Here is a 17,570-nt window from a genome sequence, read left to right on the forward strand (position 1 = left end):
AGACCCGCGACCAGAGCGCCGTACATTACACACCTCTGTGCCGGGGGGCTTGTGCGAAGCTAAATGTTTGTTGTTACGAACGTTGTAACATTTCGTAGCTAGTATTACGATGATGCGAGATGATAGCGTTACAGAACACCGTTTGTTATCAGATTGAAATCCATTCCGACAAGCGGTTTTAGTTATTGCTTCCTTCGTACTTGTTTTTCGCTTTAGCTGTGATGATACCAGATATATCTCATGGGGGAAAAACGATTAAATGAATCTATTTGCATGTTTCACTTCGTACAAAGCGATTGATTAACGACATCTTCCCCCAAAGCCGGTGAGTAACGTTTCCACATGTTTCTCACTCAAACTACGATTGGTTTGACGTGAAAGACGACTATGGTCCCACAAGTCACAGCACATCATCCACCGGTAACTATCCAAGGGAAGGGTAGATGCATCTGCTAGTTACAACACCGGTAGTTGTTCAGGTTCCGGTATATTTCTCGGGAAGTTCTCCTCCTCCTATCCGTAGATTCTATTGTTTCAAAAGGGCGCCGTAAACCTTTACCTTCCTCCATACAGCCACCATAAGCAAAAGGTGATGGTAATTAAGGTTTGTTCTTCCCACGATGTACTGATATCTGATGCAAATTTGTCTTCGTTTGGATATGAATGTTGAAAGAATTGGAGAAAATTCCTGATCATTTCTTTGAATTTTATACCATTGGATAGATTTTTATTCATAAACAAAGTAATAATTGTTATAAGCCATGTAGAGCTGGGCTATTTTTGACTTTCGGATATAATGGAAGATAACGACGTCTTGCTCTGAAAGAAACCGGACCGTCTAATGATGATGATGATAATGATACTCATGATAATGATGATAACTCCAACCCAACAGAGGTTTGAGATGGACAGAAGTGTCTTTGCAATACTTATCTTACGGTAGGTGCGAGCATCGTCTTCGCATCCACTAGATACAAACATCCAAAACGACCAACATAGTCTCATCCACGAAAAAAGGATATTTTGTGATATAAAGTAGAACTAAAAAGAAATCCTCTACTCAAGCATCACGTTATGTTGCATTCTATACCATCGTTTATTTCATTAGTGGCATCTACAGGCTGGTAGCATACTTGAACCTCTCTCTCTTTCTAAACTGATCGGTTTAGTCAGCTTCTTCCTCCTCCAGTATAGCCTTGAACGAGAATGGCTTGAAGGCGTAGCCCAAACCTTCGTAGAATTTGCTCATGAACTCGACCCTGTTGTAAGAAGGAGAAATAGCAGTAGATAGAATCAATAATTCACCTTTCGATTGCAGTTTCGCCACTTTTCATACCAGTGCAGACGAAGAGTGTGCAGGAAGGCGGAAAGTCCCTCCATGCCCACCAGGATGCCAATGGTCAGCACGGACCACGGCCAGAACACCAGCCAAATCATGACGGCACCAACGTACGAGTCGTTCCGCAGCCCGATCGTGAACACCATGTTGTACAGCACCTCCGATAGCTCTGAAAACATACAGGGATTTGAGATAAGAACCAAAAGGCAGCTTAAAGATTCGTCCATCCAAACTTACGGGCGTGAGCCAGCGACAAAGCCCACAGACGCAGGTAGGACGCAGTGTGCGAGATGGTACTGAGGATGTACTCGATCGTGTGGATCGCCTGATGGATGAAGATTTCGCTCATCGGCTCATCGTCGTGATGGTTGGAGGAGGAAGATTGATGTGCCACCTCCGAGCCGTGCTCGGTGCTCTTGCCCTTGCGCTTGAACATGATGTAGAACGGTTTGGCCAGCAGCAACCAGGGGATGCAGATCAGCCCCAGCAAGATAAAGATCACCTGCAGCGTGTCCTGACCCTCGAACATAAACTCCTTGCACGTTTCGAGCGGCTCCTGGTTCTTGAACAGCATCATGTTGATGAACATGATCAGCACGGACGGTGCGCAGCCCGGCTTCAGGTGATCCTCATCGGTGACCGCACTGTACATGATCCACTTGAAGAACATCATGAAGCACATGTAGGCGAACAGCAGCACCAGGAACATCATCTGCGGAATAAACTCCAGCAGAATGTTCACCCGGCGTTTGAAGTGATTGTGGTTCACCAAGCTCATGCACACGCCGAAGATCATGTGCACCACGCCGAAGATGATCGACAGCTTCATCTTGAAGGAGTTGAGGAAGATGATCTTGTTCGTGGCCAACATCCAGAGCGGATCCAACCCGTACCAGTAAACCGTTTCCGAGTAGTCGGTTGTTGGGTTGAGCTGCAGCTCCTTGTTCGTCATCACCGTCGACGTGTTGTAGTTGACGCTCCAGGCCGAACCGAAGATGTTCATACCCTTCGAGAAGACGTCATTGTAGACGAACCCGGTGTACATGGAGAAGATACCCATCAGCAGGATGATGTACCGACCGCCGAAGAACAGCTGCCAGATTTCCTCCTTGTTCTTGTCCAGCGTCTTCTCCCACAGCACCATCCACATGCCGAGCAGGAACAGGATCAACCCGTGCCCCAGATCACCGAACATGATCGCGAACAGGAACGGGAAGGTGATGATCGTGTACAGGGCCGGGTTAGCCTCACGGTACGTCGCAATACCGTACGATTCGATCAGGTTCTGGAAGCCACGCGTAAACTTGTTCGTCTTGTTGTACGTTGGCGGATCCTCATCGGTGGCGATGATGTTCAGGAACGACGGCACAGCGCTACCCACGGCAGCCGAACCGTTCACCAGGGCCGTCTTGACGTCCTGCAGACCGGCCGTCGGTACCCAGGCCTCACCGAACAGACACTTCTTGGAGACGTCTACGTTGAACATGTTCAGCGTGTGGTAGATGGCTTTCACCTTCTTCACGATGATCTCCCAGTTCGGCACCTCCTTGGCCACGTTCAGCAGCACACGCTGGCGTTGGTCCTGCGTTTGGCCGAGCACCATCTTCAGATCCTCGATGCGGGTACGCACCCCACGCAGCATCTCCTCCCGCTCGTTGTACTCGTTCGGGCACGGATACAGCGACGCATGGTAACTGTGAATGAAAGGGTTGGAACATATTCAACATTCCTGCCAGTCCACTAGTGTTGCCCGACTTGGCACTTACCCAGCGCACACCTTCTTGACGCGAGCCTTCAGCTGTTCGCCTTGGAAGAACGCGACGAACACAATCTTGTGAACCGAATCACCCTGGAGCACGAATGGACAAGATAAAATGAGCACGTCAGCAAACAGATGGTAATGCACGGTAAATAGAGATATGGATCTTAAAACAACCCTAAAAATGAGGCCAAATATCTCGCTATCTACAGCAGGAGGTCGAATAATGTTGTTATCATCATCATCATCAGTTTCATAACTTCTGCACGATCACCGAACCAGAGAGAGAGAGAGCATTTTTAGCCCAAAATTTCACTAATCTTTCTTAATTGCACGAACAAAACGGTGTTTTTCCTTCTTCACTCGCTTCCCATCAGTACGCCACTTACACCTCGTGACCTTATCTGCCCAACAAAAAGCTGAACAACTGCCCCATGTGACCAGCAGCGCCAATCGAAGTTGTTACGCTTGTGAAACACGCACCGCAACAACCACTCGATCTCGTCTGACGTCTGATAAAACACACGTACCGCACAATGACCCGCACACGGGAACAGACACCGCACGGGACACAGGCGCTCACTAAGCTTACCGTTTTCGGATCCACCAGCGACTCCTCCAGCGTGGCCTGGCGCAAGAAAATGTTACCACGTGACACGCGCCACAGCATGCGCTCGAAGCCGATGATGCGTTCGCGCGAAATCACGCCCGCCACAAAGCCTAGCGGTTTGCCATCGTTGGCCGCCTCGCCGCCAGTCGCCTCCAGGTTCTGGACGTTTGATTTGTCCGAGAAGAACACCTGCAGAGGAGAGGGCGTTTGTAAAAATGACCCCGATCGGGCGAACGGTCGCGACGGTTGCGCTTACTTGAGTCTTCTCCAGCACATGCTTCAGCTCGGTCAGCTCCATAAAGTTCTGCAGCAGCGCATTGTTGTTCTCCGACAGCTCGACGATCTCGTTCTCCGTCTTCTCGAGCTGCGCCTCGAGGTCGATGATTTCGCGCGAGTTCGGCGTGCGCGGAATCACCTCCGGCATGTCCGGAATGGCGACCGAATCCTTCACGATCTCGCGCCGGATGTAGCCGATCTTGCGCTCCATCTCCTCGCAGCGCCGGATCTCGCTCGTGTACTTCCGCTGGAACATGTTGATGTCCGTGTTCAGCTGTGAAGATATGGAGAGAGAGAGAAAAGGTGGTTTTGCAAGGACTTATTATTGGAGGCAAGGGGCGAGTAACTTGCTGATGGTACTTACGTCACGGAACTGCGCAATGCCCAGCTCGCCCAGCTCGGCCACCGATTGGTAGGCAGCTTCCGGTTGGATGAGCAGCTGGACCATGCTCATCTCCTCGCTACGGAACATCGCACCCATGGTTGGTGTCGTTCGGAGGAAGATACACTTCCCGCACTATTCACTATATAGTCCACTTCAAGTACTGCACCAAGAGCACCGAGATGAACGCCTGCCTTTCGTTTTTGGGGCCGCTGTCTCACGACTGTTCCGTTCCACTGCTGAACGGCATCTGCTCTCCACGTCCAGAGAGTGACGCGAGCCAATGCTGGGGTCGGTTTTACCTGTGATAGCGGTATCTTACATTTAGCATGTCGTGTACAGCGCCCCGCGATAAGAACGTCACGTGAGACTTTGAGGTAAGTTACAGAACTACGGGCCATCATATGATGATTGGACATGGGGTGGTTTTGTGAGCAACATTCCAGGGACTTGGCGTCGCCTATTTGCCTATTAAAATTAAGCTTAGGAATCAATTTCAATCGGAGAAGTAACGATAGGACCAGCCAACTGATTGACTCCAAGGCACCTAAAAACTTCTATCGAAACCCTTCAATACAATCCATACTTCATAGTTATCTCATTTAAATAGAGCACTACAACCCTATTCCCATAACTCCATAAATCTTCGCCGGCGGCACTACGGTTCATCACTAATCCGTTGCCCTCGCTGTCGCCTTCCCTTCCTTTGTAGGCCTGGTGTCGCCGTGCTTAGGCCGGCTTAAAGCAAATAGGGTTGTTGAAGGGCTTTTTCGGAACGCTCCAGGTGACTCCAGCGGGCTGCGATAACGATTGTGCGATAAGAAGGAAACAACCTCCACACAACGCGGCACGCCGTCACACGCTGACGCGCACAGACATTGCCAATGCTGTGGTAATTAAACACACAGACAAGTTTATCTGCCCTGCAGCAACTGTCGCTGCACAGAAGCCTTTACCCGGGGGTTGTTATGATAATTGGACAACAACCGTGTCTAACATCGGGCGAAAGGGCTAAACAGTGTAGTATTTGCAAACGATGGTGCTATCTTGCCACAATTAGCATTATCGGGGTGGGTGGGGTATGAGAAGACTATTTATAGCAGTGCGTTTGCATGGTCGCAAAGTGGGTGAGTTATTAGCAATGTAGTGATTTGATTCCAACATCTTCAGTATTTTATGAAACGGATGACGATAAAGGAGTGTCTTTAGAATTTATCGTTGATCAATTATCGTATATCTTGGGAAGATTTTCCAATATCGCAATACGCAGATAACAAACTACAGAAAAAATCTAACAATACATGAAAAAAGAAACAATCTGAGACACTTTTGCGCCAGCTCTATACATTCTGTACTTTTCAAAAATAACCGTCAGTTTGAATACGCAGCCATTCGAAGCACGCAGCCACTTTTTAGAGCAACGTGTGCTGGCGCGTGGTTGGGCTTGTTTGATTCGCGTATCTACAGAAAAGTTACGTAAGTTATTTTAATGTTGATGTAAAGAGCTTATTTGCATAAAACAGTTCTATAAAAAAGTCTAGTTTGTACCACTTTCTATCCATAAGCCCTTCGGTTCCCCACTACGCGCTACGTTCGTTCTACACGACTCAATTCTTTCTTCCATCAGATTAGAAGTGACAACACATACCATTTTAAAACATTACACAGTTTCAGCGCATCATGCTTTACTCGTTCGCTTCACAATCCATTCCACCTCCGAATTCACTTCTGTCTGACCTTTTCGGCCAGCTCACACGGCTTCAGCACACCGCGCTCGGTGATAAAGCCCGTTATCAGCTCGGCCGGCGTAACGTCAAAGGCCGGATTCCAGCAGCCAATGCCCGGCGCCGCAATCCTTTGCCCGCCGATGTGCGTCAGCTCGTGTTCGGGCCGTTCCTCGATTTTTATGTGCGAACCATCCTCGATCGCCACGTCGATCGAGGTGAACGGGGCGGCTACGTAAAACGGCACACCGTGATGCTTTGCCACGACGGCCATCTGGTAGGTGCCGATTTTGTTGGCCGTATCACCGTTCGCCGCCACACGGTCCGCACCCACGATGATGGCATCGATTTTGCGGCTGTTTAGGAGGGCCGCTACCATGCTGTCGGTGACCAGCGTGGCCGGCAGCTTGTCGTGCACGAGTTCGTACGCGGTCAGGCGTGCGCCTTGATTGTATGGGCGCGTTTCCGTGCAGTACACGTGCTCTGGAATGGTGAGAATGTGAGCGTTACAAATTGAATGTATATTTCTGGCTATTTCTATGTACAAACCTAAGAGATTCCTTTCATTGACACTGCGTATCACTCCAAGAGCAGTTCCGTACCTAAAATATTTAGAACATTAATCAAAATTCTTTGAATTTGAAGAGCTACTCGCTTACCCCGCTGTGGCAAGGGATCCAGTGTTGCAGTGGGTTAGCAATTTCAACGGTCGATCAACTCCCTTCACCAAAACATTGGCACCATTGTCACCTATGGCACGATTGTCGCTAATATCCTTCTCCAGCATATATTCGATCGCCTTAATCACTCTGAAAGAAATGAATAAATATTGCACAAGCTGTTCTTTATGTAAAATATTGCCCCTGTAACTGACTCTTGCTTCATCCCATCGACGGTAACGGTCTCGTTGGCCAAAAGACTCTCCACCTGACCCTTCACGTCATCCGCTGCCAGCTTCAGATTCACGGCCGTCGGTCGGGAGGTGACGAGATACTGCAGATGCTCGCCGATTTCGTTCGCCAGGGCCGCTTTCGTCTCGTACTGCTTGTCGTAGATCTCCACCACGAGCGATAAACATCCAACGATGGCAATTGCTGGCGCACCTCTCACCTGAAAGAAAGGATTGAGGTGGCATTTAATGCAGTCCCACAGTTGGCAGTCCACGTCCACAGCCTACCTGCATCTTGTGTATCGCACTCCAGCCATCCTTAACACCGGCGACGGGAATGTACTTCGATTCTGCCGGCAGCAGCAGCTGGTCCAGTATTTGCAGCTGGCCGGATTTGTACTTGATTGCTTCTAGGGTCATTTTACTACAAATATTAGCTACAACTGGGAGGAACTTTTCCGTAAAATGGAATGCCAGCACGAGCACGAGCGGAACGAAGACGCTCTTATCACGAGTGTTTGTTTACATTAACGCGCGGCTTTTTTGACGTTCGGCGATTTGACAGCTGATGCAGTGGCTCTCAAGCAACGGAGCACTGGCAAATATTTTGTGATTATTGTAATAGGGGTGAAAAAATGCTATAAAATGTAAAACATTTAGAAGGATGTTCTTTTATTTACGTTTCATCCAATATAATCATCCTATATCAAACGAAATTAACTTCTCTTCTATCATGTTATCAAATATATTCTTGCATAAAGTGTTGTACGCAATCAACTCCTCCACATTACAGCTTGCATGCTATCGCTGCAGCATAACGACTTTGATTCAAACCCTTCCACAGCTACAGAGCGTCGTTGATCCGTTCAAAAGGAACGACACGCTAAGCAGGGTAACACGTAAACCTTTTATTTGTCCCTTCCGACCGATCGTTATCTTGCATAAACACAAACAGAAATAAAGAAGGGTGCTACACTTCCGGTCCACAATCTCCAAAACAGTGCGTGGTGTGAATATTGAACGATTTAATTCTTCCAACTGCGATAAAACCATCCCTCCGCGCTTAAGCATACTCACGACCGGGGTTCCCCCCGCTTCCACCGTCCCAAGCTCAAGCGGCACGGAGCCACAATCATCCATCAGGGATGCGCAACATGTAGAGGATCGACCGTGCCGTGCCTTATGTGTCCCTTTTCCCAGCACTCCTTCCCTTTCGCCTGCAGCGGATAAGCCACATGCGCTCCAGACGCGCAAAGGGCTGTACTGCCTACGCTTCCTACGCGTCCTCGGCGCGTCAGGCATCGACGGTTCGACAAACTCTCCGTAGCCTCGGAAGCAGCAGCAGCAGCAGCAGCTAGAGCAGCAAACGGAGCACCAGCCCAAAACGAAAAACAAAAAACAAAACAAAAAAACCATACGCTCACAATATGCGTATGCGCATATATGTGGGATGTGCAGCATGAGGGCGATGCGGTGCGCATGTCAATAAAAACACACACACACACGCTTTCGTTCGCAGCACGCAGCGAAGGCGGAAGAGCGGAGAAGCGGCGCAAACCAAAAACCATCCGCAGCGCAACGCGCACGGCGCAGGGATGAGCGAAAGGGAAGACAGAAACGCCGCGCAGCGTGTTTTGCGTTAGGGCGAGCAAAAAGGGAGCGCAAGCCGAAAGCGGCGCGTGAAAAACATGCTCGAAAATATAACCAAATGCCAAAACCCGCACATGAACGATATGACGGAGAGAGAGAGAGAGAGAGAGAAAGAGCTCCAGAGCGAGAGAGGAAAAGTGTGAGATTGAGAGAGATAGGACAGCAACGATCGAGCGCGCGCGCTCGGGCCCTGCGGGCGAGCGAGACCGAGCGATGTAAACATTACAAGCGCAATGTAAAAACGCATTGCGCGCGCGGGACACGCCGAACGTGGATGATGAACGACGAGAGGGCCCGGCACGTCGTTTGCAAGCGAGATGTCTTCTCTTCGGGCCGTTCATGCGGGATGAGACGGCGACGGTGTCACGGGCCGTGCCGTGAGGACGAGTTTAGTTTAGATTAGATAATTCGATCAGATGCTCTTGTGCGTCGTCTCGGACGTTCGGTGCGGACTAGCGTTGGCAGTGCGTAGTGGTGGTGGCGGCGGCGGGGGTTTATGTCCGTCTCTTCTCGCCGCTCGAACGGGGTGGCACATTAGTCGAGAGCGGCCAGACGATCGAGAACGACACGACCTTTTTGTTTGGGCGGTTGTGTGTGCGCGCGCGCGCTCGCCTGTAGCTCCCCTGGAAGGGCTGGAGCATCCGGAAACTCTACCGTACGTGTGTGCGTTCCTGTGAGTGTTGGGGGTGGCTGGAAAACTCCCTTCCCTGTGGTACGGAACGGAAGACAGCGTGTTTCAGTGAATTTGGTGATGAAAATCCATTCCATATGCTCATCCGTGTGAAGAAACCCGGAAAAAGTAAAGCACCAAGAAGAGTGTGTGTTTGTGTGAGAGAGAGAGAAAGAGAGAGAGAGAGAGCCCGGTAGCGGAAAGAACGGAAAAGCAAATAAACAAATGGTCTGGGACACAGTCGAAAACCTCGGGGCCTGCTTTGATGCCAGCCAGTTAAAGTGCCAGTCGTAGTTTCCCTCCGCCGCGTGAGATCAATAGCAGAGGAGGCCCAGGCATCGTCCGGAACGTTCGCCTTCCTTCCGAGAGACGCATTCCGGCAGTGAGCGTTAATGTGTGTGTATGCCCTTGCCTGTGTGAGTGTGTGCGCATGTTTAAATGCAATATGCAAATTGTAGCAATGCATCTTGCCATACCGGGGAAGGCACGGGTCTGATCTCAGATAACAACAGCGTGTGTCTAGTGTCTCACTGCTTTCGTCTCGTAGCAACGAACTTTTACGACAAAGGATGCTGCGGAACTGTGTGCATCTGTGTGCTCTGTGTGACTGTAGTTTGTATCTTTCTTTAGCTTGTTTCTGTTGAAGAGGAGGTGGGAAGTAGTAGTATACCTACGCACACACACACACCTCCCACAAGACGTCTAAAAACAAACCATGGATTCACCACACCCGCTGTGTTCAGGTGAGTCGGTCTCACATCCGCCACGGGCGTCGTTCGTCGTCGTCGCCTGGCAGAGAGTTCTTCATCGCGGAACAGCAGATCACATCTTCTCTGCCATGATTGCATGATTATCCTCCGAGTCCGATTTTTCAATTGATTCCCCCCCACCTTTCCACCTTTCCCCCCATTTTCCCAAATGGAACAGATAATCCCAACTACTTTAACGAAGATGCCGCCGCGTCCGGTCCGGCCGGCGAACCGGCCGCGGACGTGGTGGAGCACAAGAAGCCGGCCCGCTTCTACCATTTAAAGCGCCTGGTGACCTACTCGAAGCTGAAGCGAGCCGCCACCACTACTACGATCGTGGACGGGCGCGGGGGGGACTACGCCGACTCGACGCCGTCCCCGCCGACGCCGCCCGCCCGCAACGGCGCGATCTTTCGCTACCGGAGCAACAGCGCATCGTGCACGGGCGGCGGTGCACCGATCCTGGAGGACGATGGAGCGCCACGGGCGGCCCCGCTGGTGGTTCCGCTGTCACCGCCACCGTTTGCGTAAGTTGTTCGCGCGCGCCCGTTCGCCTGGGGTTTTTCGTTCCACTTTGCGCTAATCGAAAGCACTTTGTAAACATTCCACAACAACACATCCACAAACACTGGTGCAGCGTCGGACGGTCGGGGACGCTGCCGGAACGGCGCAGACATTCCTTCGGGACGTCGACTCATCGCCATCATCTACCGCAGCAGTACCAGCACCACCAGCAGCAGCAGCAGCAGCAGCAGCAGCAGCAGCATCAGTTGGAGCACAATGGCGGCCGTGAGCTGATGATGAAAAATGAAACCTCCATCGATGAGGTAAGCTTATGTGTGTGTGCCCGTGGTGCGTGTGGTGTCTTATTCCTCGCCCTGTGTATTTCCTTCTTCCATCTCTTACCCTGCCTCCCGCATGCTCTACCACAAATACGCAAATGGTTTACATCAATTCGTGCTAATGTCCTTCTGCGCTTTGTTTCCGCCTTTCCATCAACGCCGTTTGCGCAACAACAACAACAACAACAACAAAAAACCGTTTATAAAACGCTACTTTTGGCTGGATACACTGCGTGTCTATTGCAGGTGCCGAACGCTCCCGCCCCGAAAGCCCCCTGCCAACCCGCCGGCAGCACATCCGATTCCGGTAAGTGCGATGCTCCCGCGCGCAAGCGAAAGCGGAAACAGAGCTGCTCAAGAACCGTGCGCAAACACGCCAGAGGAAAGAGCAAGCCGCAAAACGCCAAAGTAGTACCATTCGCGTCAGTTCCGTTTATGGTTTGTGGGGGTTCTTGTGTTCGCAAGCCCCCGGTTGCTTGCGTCGCCTTTATGGAGAATTGGTTGATGTGTATTTCCGCCTAGGGCCATATTGAACCATTGGAGTCGGGCCGGCAGCTCACAACAAACCCATTTCCAGCGATAGCGAATGAGAGAGCGAGTGAGAGAGAGAGAAAGCGCGGAAGAGAGTGCCGAAAGGCATTGTGGTGTCACTATCATTTTTTGACATTTGCCTTCTAAGCTCCAGCAAACGTTCTAATGTTTCCACTTCCATTCTAATTACCCACACCCACCGCAACTCTCACTCTTTCTCTCTCTTCCCTTTCTGATTCTGTTGCTTATGATGGGGGACATCTTTCCTTCCTGCTCTTGAGGGGCACTTCCCCCTCCCCCGGGCAAGAGAGCGAAGGAGAGAGGGGCGATATGTTTGTGACGAGAACATCCACCACAACATCACGCACCATGCATTCAAATTCAGTGGCCGCCCTATCCGCTTGGCCGTCACAGTCACTGCGATGCTGTCCAAATGAGTCGCTGCCATTTTTTTCCTCTTCTTCTTCTACTTTTCATTGCTGTCCCTTCCATTTCTTTCTTCGTTCCTTTATTTTGATCACGTTCCTTTTTCCCCACCGCGGATGGCGGAACGGACGCGCTCGTGTTACCGTCCCATCCCCTCCAGGACGGGTGTACGCGCTCGCGCGCGCTCATTGTACACACAAACGACCGGAAAACAAACACATTAAACAAAACCCATCTGCGCGTCCTCATCTCTCCCGCGCGCAACCCCGATGATGGAGCGAAGACGTGATCGTGGCTGTTTTTTCGCCGCGACTGTCCGCGACTGAGCGATCGCTGCCATGCCCGCGGGCGGCTCTTTCCGGCGTGCTGCACATTTTGCTGGCGGATCGCGCTGCAGTGACAAGGGCTTTTGGCTTTTAGCGGTGCTGTGCGCTTCCGCTTGGTGGAGGTTATTCTGCTTCCAGATCGCACTGCAAACCGTCAACCGAACACTCCTCATTACATCGTGTGTGGGAGTGTGTGGATGTGGTCTCTGGTGCGATAGTGTTTCCGCTGCGTAAAAAAAAAACATCCTCCAGTAATAGTGTGGCGATCGCGGCGACTCATCTCATTCCACAGGAACGTTACGGGCGGCTGCAATGGACGTGTTGTTCGTGACGGCACGCCACAGCGAGCACGGCATGCTGTGGGTCAACCATCTGAAGGTGTGCTTCGACAAGATCACCAAGCAACGCGGACGGCTTCCCTTCAAGTGAGTATCAAGTGTTTAGTGTGTGTGTTTGTGTGTGTGTATGTCAGTCGGCTTCTGTAGTGAAATTGATAGTGATGATGATTAATATGTAGGGGATCAGTTTCAGAAGTGTGTTTTTGTGTGGTAATAGTATCATAAACAAGACGTCACCGGAATCAGACAGTCTGTGACCGTAATATACCTGTTCCGCATCACTTCATAGTGACCCAGTCCTTGCTCTTGACCCATATGTCTGGCCACTAATGCACGATGACGACGTGAAGCGCTAAACCCTTCCAGTGCCTTCAGTGTGATCGTGATCTGCTCTTGCTAACGGTTAACGTTTATGTCGTTTTCAAGGTCCAAAAGTCTGATAAAATTGAAGTACAAAATCGCCTGTGGAAAAGATTTAGGTTTATAATGGACACCGAGTCAATCGAGACAATCGGGAAGCTTTTCAGAATCACGTAGGAATGTTGCAGTCCACATCTGCATATAAAAGATTAGATTGTTTCTTAGTCCGGGCAGGTTTTAGCATACGTTGGTTTGGCATTGTTTGGTGTCTCTCAGCTCGCTGCCTTGGAGTTCGCGTGTTTAGATAAATTAACGAAAAGCAACGCCATTTTTTATAAAGTTCCCTCTTTCATGGAGATCTGGTGACATACGTTCAGATTACGTGAATCGATGCCTACGGGTTAGGCCTGCAGTCACTCTCTATTAGACGAATGTCTCTTTGTAGCAGGTGTGCTGTAACATTTTCTGTTTCACTTTCAGTCTGATGCATACGATACAGGGTTTCCAGGTTTTTTTTGTTGTTTCTTAATTTTAGTTTTGATTCGTCCAAATTATTTATTCGATGTTTCAGAATCATGTGTGTTTATTTTCAATGGAATAATTCCCATACATTGTTGGGAACGATAAAAAAACGAACCAAAAAACCTTGGGAAACCCTGTAATAGTGATGGAAATCCCCTTCAATCAAGTGTACAGTCTGTAAGACTGAGTCTGTCCCAGGCCGTGTTCCGTAATTGAAGAACTTCCGAGTCCTGCATTTAATTCCTCACGACAATAACATCCCTTCCCTTTCGATCTCCTGCTCAGATTCCTCCACATCAAGCTGGACGAGGATGTGGTACAGCAAACCCCGCACATCATACAGCAGTGCGAATCCACCAAACTCCAGATCGTGGTCGTCTGTCCAGCCCTGCTAGGACTGTCGCCCTCGCTGCTCCACACGAAGCTCAACGCCCTGCTCACACCGAACCGCGTCCTCGGCATGCTCCTGGACGTGTCCGAGTGTGCGGTGAACGAGTTTGCCAAAACCTCCCTGCCCGGCTACTCCCGCTGGCGAACGTGTTCCGTGCGCGAAAAGGACACCGCCTTCGTAAGCGAGCTGCTCGGCATTGCGACCGACATCCTCGGCAAGGCGCTACGGCAGCAAACCGTCCTGCAGCGCACACCATCCGGCACGGAACCGAAAACACCGACCTCACCGACAGGCCCGTCCGGCACGGGTACAACGGGCCATCTGCCCGGTGCGGCAGCGGGCGGTGCAGGTAGCGGGCACCGTTCCCACGACTCGTTCGTGCTGTTCCCGCGCAAGGTAAAGGTGGGCCAGAGCAAGATCCTGCTGATCCTGCACGAACCGCTCACCAAGGAGGACTGGATAAAGATCAAGGTGGAGAAGGCGGACCAAACGATCGAGATAACGAACATCAAGCGGCGCAATCCCTACACCATACAGTTCAGCGTGCCAGGTAGGTTGATGTGCTCGGGGCTTATCCCAATGTTTTCTCACCTTCGCGGAACGCCGGTGGAGGGTGTAACGCGAAACGGAAGTTACCATATGGTTGGGTTTTTGATGAATGGATGGATGGGAAGAACTGACGGACTCGGGGATTTTTTTCTTCCTCCTTTTTTCATGGGAATTGATCACGCAGAGGTTTGTATGGAGATCTCGATGATGATCAAGATACGGCTGGAGAAGAACAGTATCGATCTCGGCAGTCGGCCGTTAAAGTGTGAGAGCCAGATGCGCGAGCTCGAGCAGATCCTGTCCTCGAAGGACGCACCGATGGAGTTGATCTGTCAGTCGGTCGGTCTGTCGACGAACGATCGGGACAAGCTGGATCTGCTGCTGCTGAAGGCGTTCCTGCGAAACGTTCCACCGAACTACAACCTGCTGAACTACGGCAGCGGCGGTGGTGGTGCTGAGATGGGCTGCCATCGTGACATCTGTACGTATTTCCCATCGGTGGAAGAAGAACTGAACGCATTTTCTCACGGTGTTTTGTTGGAACTTTTTTCTTTCTCCGGAACAGATCCTGAAGAGTATCCGACACTGCTGCACTTTGCCGCCCGCTGGGGCCTGGAGCGACTCTGCATGCAGCTGATCGAATCTCCGGGCGGTGAGATTGCGTGCGAGATGCGCAACATCAATGGTCGAACGCCGTCGGACATTGCGGAGCTGGCGGGACACTACAAGATCGCGAGCGCACTGAAGAACTTCTCGGTAAGTTTCGCGTCAGCAGACGACCAACCGCATTGATTGGAACGCATTTGCTTTTTTTCTTCTTTGCAGCAAATGAACGAACTCACCACGATGTACCACTACTTCAAGGGCGTGAGTGGCGCCAGCTCGGACCAGGTGATGATACAGCCGAAGCAGCAGCACGGCACCGGTCTGCCCCTTCGTACGCAGAACAAAACCGACGCGGAGAAGATACTGTCGCACGTGCACGCTTTAAAGCAGGCGGAGGGCTACATCGACATGAGCTGCGCGAATGGGTCGGACCAGGTGGACGGAAGTGGCAGTGGAGCCAGTGCCATCAACATCCACTACCTCAACGATCGCCCGGCGGGTAGCGAGTTGACACCGCCCGGACCTCCGGACGAGAAGGACGTCTGTGGGGAGAACGAGGATAACTTTGATGTGGTGCGCGATACAGACCGGCGCTGCAACAACGGATCGCTGCGGTCGGTGGAATCCGCCGAGCGAGCGGCCAAGTACGACATTTTCAGCAACGAATGCTCCGATCTGCTGGAAAACTGTGAAGCCGGCTCAACCGCATCGGCCGAATGCGTCACGAACGGTGACTACATGCTGCAGCCCTCCAACGCACCCTTCACACCGCCGACCGACCGCACTCCCACGCCACCCCCGCTGCCCGCTACGGCCGAACCGATGGGCGATTACATGATTCAACCGTCCAACATTCCGGTCCACCCGTACTGCAACGTGCCGGAAGTGGTGCCCGAAACCCAGCCGACCACCGAGGCGGCCTCCCACGTGCGGTTAAGCTTCCGCAAGGAGGACCCGGCGAGCGAGGACACGTACGGCACGACCACGGCCGGGCTGCCCCGGTGCCGGCGCAACACCGGCAGCTCCGCCGAGGGCCGCACCGTCGACGACGAGCTGCTCGAGATCATTTCCGACTTCAAGAACAACGTGTTCTCGATCCAGGAGGTGGAGCAGCTCGTGACGCTGTGGAAAAACCGGAACGATGTGCAGAAGAGCTTCCGCGAGAAGCAGGACCAGCTGGCCCGGATGCGCGAACACTACGAGCAGATACAGCGCGAGCTGAAGGACAAGCTGAAGCGGCCGACACCGTTCGAGCGGATGCGGAGCTTCTTCTCGCGCACCAAACCCTCCCCGGCGGGCGGGAAGGCGGCCGGGTCGAAGCAGCGGACAGGGAATGGGACGGCCGGTGGTTCGAGCGACCCGCCCGGTGCGGACGTGTGCGACGAGATTAAGTTCTCGATGGCGGGCGCCGGCGGCTCGAACGGTGGGTACGCTGTGGTGCGACCGCAAAGCCTCTCGCTCAGCATGCACAGCATGGGGAGCGATAATTCCGAGCAGAGCAGCGGCGGTCGACTATCATCGGGCGGGGGGCCTCCGGCAAGCACACCCACGGACGGTGCGCCCAGCGAGGGCCGTCGTCTGTCGCACAGCAAATCCTGGCCGAAGGGGACCGAGAACGAGAACTACATGGTGCCGCCATCGCCCCGACCCATCAGCGAAGAGCTGCACCTGGTGCGGGGCGTGCGGCTGGGCAGTGGGACGCTCGTCGGTGCGCTTAACCGCTGCAGCAACGGTAGCTGCTCCAGCACTGCCAGCAGCCACAGCAACCACAGCAACCACAGCAGCCACAGCAGCAGCAGCAGCAGTGCCGGCTCGTGGGCTGGCATGGGAAAGCAGGAATCGCACTACGTAATGTATCCCTCGAATGTGCCGGTGTTTGCGGGCGGTGCAGAGTACATGAACGTGCCGGCGGCGGCGGCGGCGGCGGTGACGCACCACACCAAAGAGGATGAGCGGATGACGGCGCGACCGAAGCTGGGCCGTACGCCGAGCGACACCGGCCCGACACCGCACCTTGTCACCTTCCAGTCGATAATGGAGTGCAATGAAAGTGCCGACAGTGTCGACAGTGTCACCTAGGGCTGGAGCGAGGCTCTAATGCCCTTCTTCCGGGAAACGCTCTCGTGCTCTTGGGATGGGGGGGGGGGGGGGGATTTTTGTGTTGTTTTTTTTCCTCGGGGAGGGTTTAAGAGGCGACGTTCCAGCAACGACCGTTCTCATCGTATTATCCAAAGGTTAATTGAAATGATACCATATCCGCATGTAAGTGTGCGTGTGCGTGTGCGTGTGTGTTTATGTAGCACGCACATCAGTCTATAGGAGGAAGCTGTATACAAAGCGAAAACCAACGAAATAAAGATATGTTTCTGTGTGTGCGTGTGTGTAGCAAAATAACATTAGTTGGCGTAAGCTTTTCGATTTCTCTCCCAAAAGACTTACAGCGCCCTTCAACCACACAATGTGCAGAGGGTGGGTGGTACAGTTTAACGACGTTTAAAGACACCGGTGTCGGTGTCGATGTTGTCGTCGTCGGCGTCGTCGCCGTCGCGTGTCACACACGTTTTGTGCGGTGGGTGGCCGCGGGTGCGTGCGTGTGTGCGTGTGTCAGCATGCGTGGGTGGTACATGTGAA

The 17,570-nt window shown here is 52.2% G+C and overlaps 3 protein-coding genes across 3 annotated transcripts; 1 reads left to right on the forward strand and 2 right to left on the reverse strand.

Moving 5' to 3' along the window:
- Positions 1 to 1,072: 1,072 nt before the first annotated feature.
- Positions 1,073 to 4,642, reverse strand: LOC121588503 (V-type proton ATPase 116 kDa subunit a1-like). The gene is made up of 7 exons (XM_041906520.1): positions 4,349 to 4,642; positions 3,965 to 4,258; positions 3,691 to 3,897; positions 3,106 to 3,188; positions 1,577 to 3,033; positions 1,337 to 1,508; positions 1,073 to 1,259 (listed from the first exon to the last, which is right to left on the reverse strand). Exons 1-7 carry the CDS (start codon positions 4,463 to 4,465, stop codon positions 1,166 to 1,168), a joined length of 2,424 nt encoding a protein of 807 aa, XP_041762454.1. The 5' UTR covers positions 4,466 to 4,642; the 3' UTR covers positions 1,073 to 1,165.
- Positions 4,643 to 6,008: 1,366 nt separating this feature from the next.
- Positions 6,009 to 7,522, reverse strand: LOC121588504 (methylthioribose-1-phosphate isomerase). Its single transcript, XM_041906521.1, has 5 exons — positions 7,268 to 7,522; positions 6,965 to 7,200; positions 6,750 to 6,899; positions 6,640 to 6,692; positions 6,009 to 6,573 (listed from the first exon to the last, which is right to left on the reverse strand). The coding sequence occupies exons 1-5, from the start codon at positions 7,397 to 7,399 to the stop codon at positions 6,089 to 6,091; spliced, it is 1,056 nt and encodes a 351-aa protein (XP_041762455.1). The 5' UTR covers positions 7,400 to 7,522; the 3' UTR covers positions 6,009 to 6,088.
- Positions 7,523 to 8,880: 1,358 nt separating this feature from the next.
- On the forward strand, positions 8,881 to 17,333 carry LOC121588824. Its single transcript, XM_041907219.1, has 9 exons — positions 8,881 to 10,042; positions 10,227 to 10,575; positions 10,686 to 10,875; positions 11,137 to 11,197; positions 12,466 to 12,598; positions 13,679 to 14,334; positions 14,518 to 14,814; positions 14,899 to 15,089; positions 15,159 to 17,333. Exons 1-9 carry the CDS (start codon positions 10,015 to 10,017, stop codon positions 17,016 to 17,018), a joined length of 3,765 nt encoding a protein of 1,254 aa, XP_041763153.1. The 5' UTR covers positions 8,881 to 10,014; the 3' UTR covers positions 17,019 to 17,333.
- Positions 17,334 to 17,570: the final 237 nt, after the last annotated feature.

Source organism: Anopheles merus, chromosome 2R (genome assembly GCF_017562075.2).
Source record: "Anopheles merus strain MAF chromosome 2R, AmerM5.1, whole genome shotgun sequence".
Taxonomy (NCBI): Eukaryota; Metazoa; Arthropoda; class Insecta; order Diptera; family Culicidae; genus Anopheles; species Anopheles merus.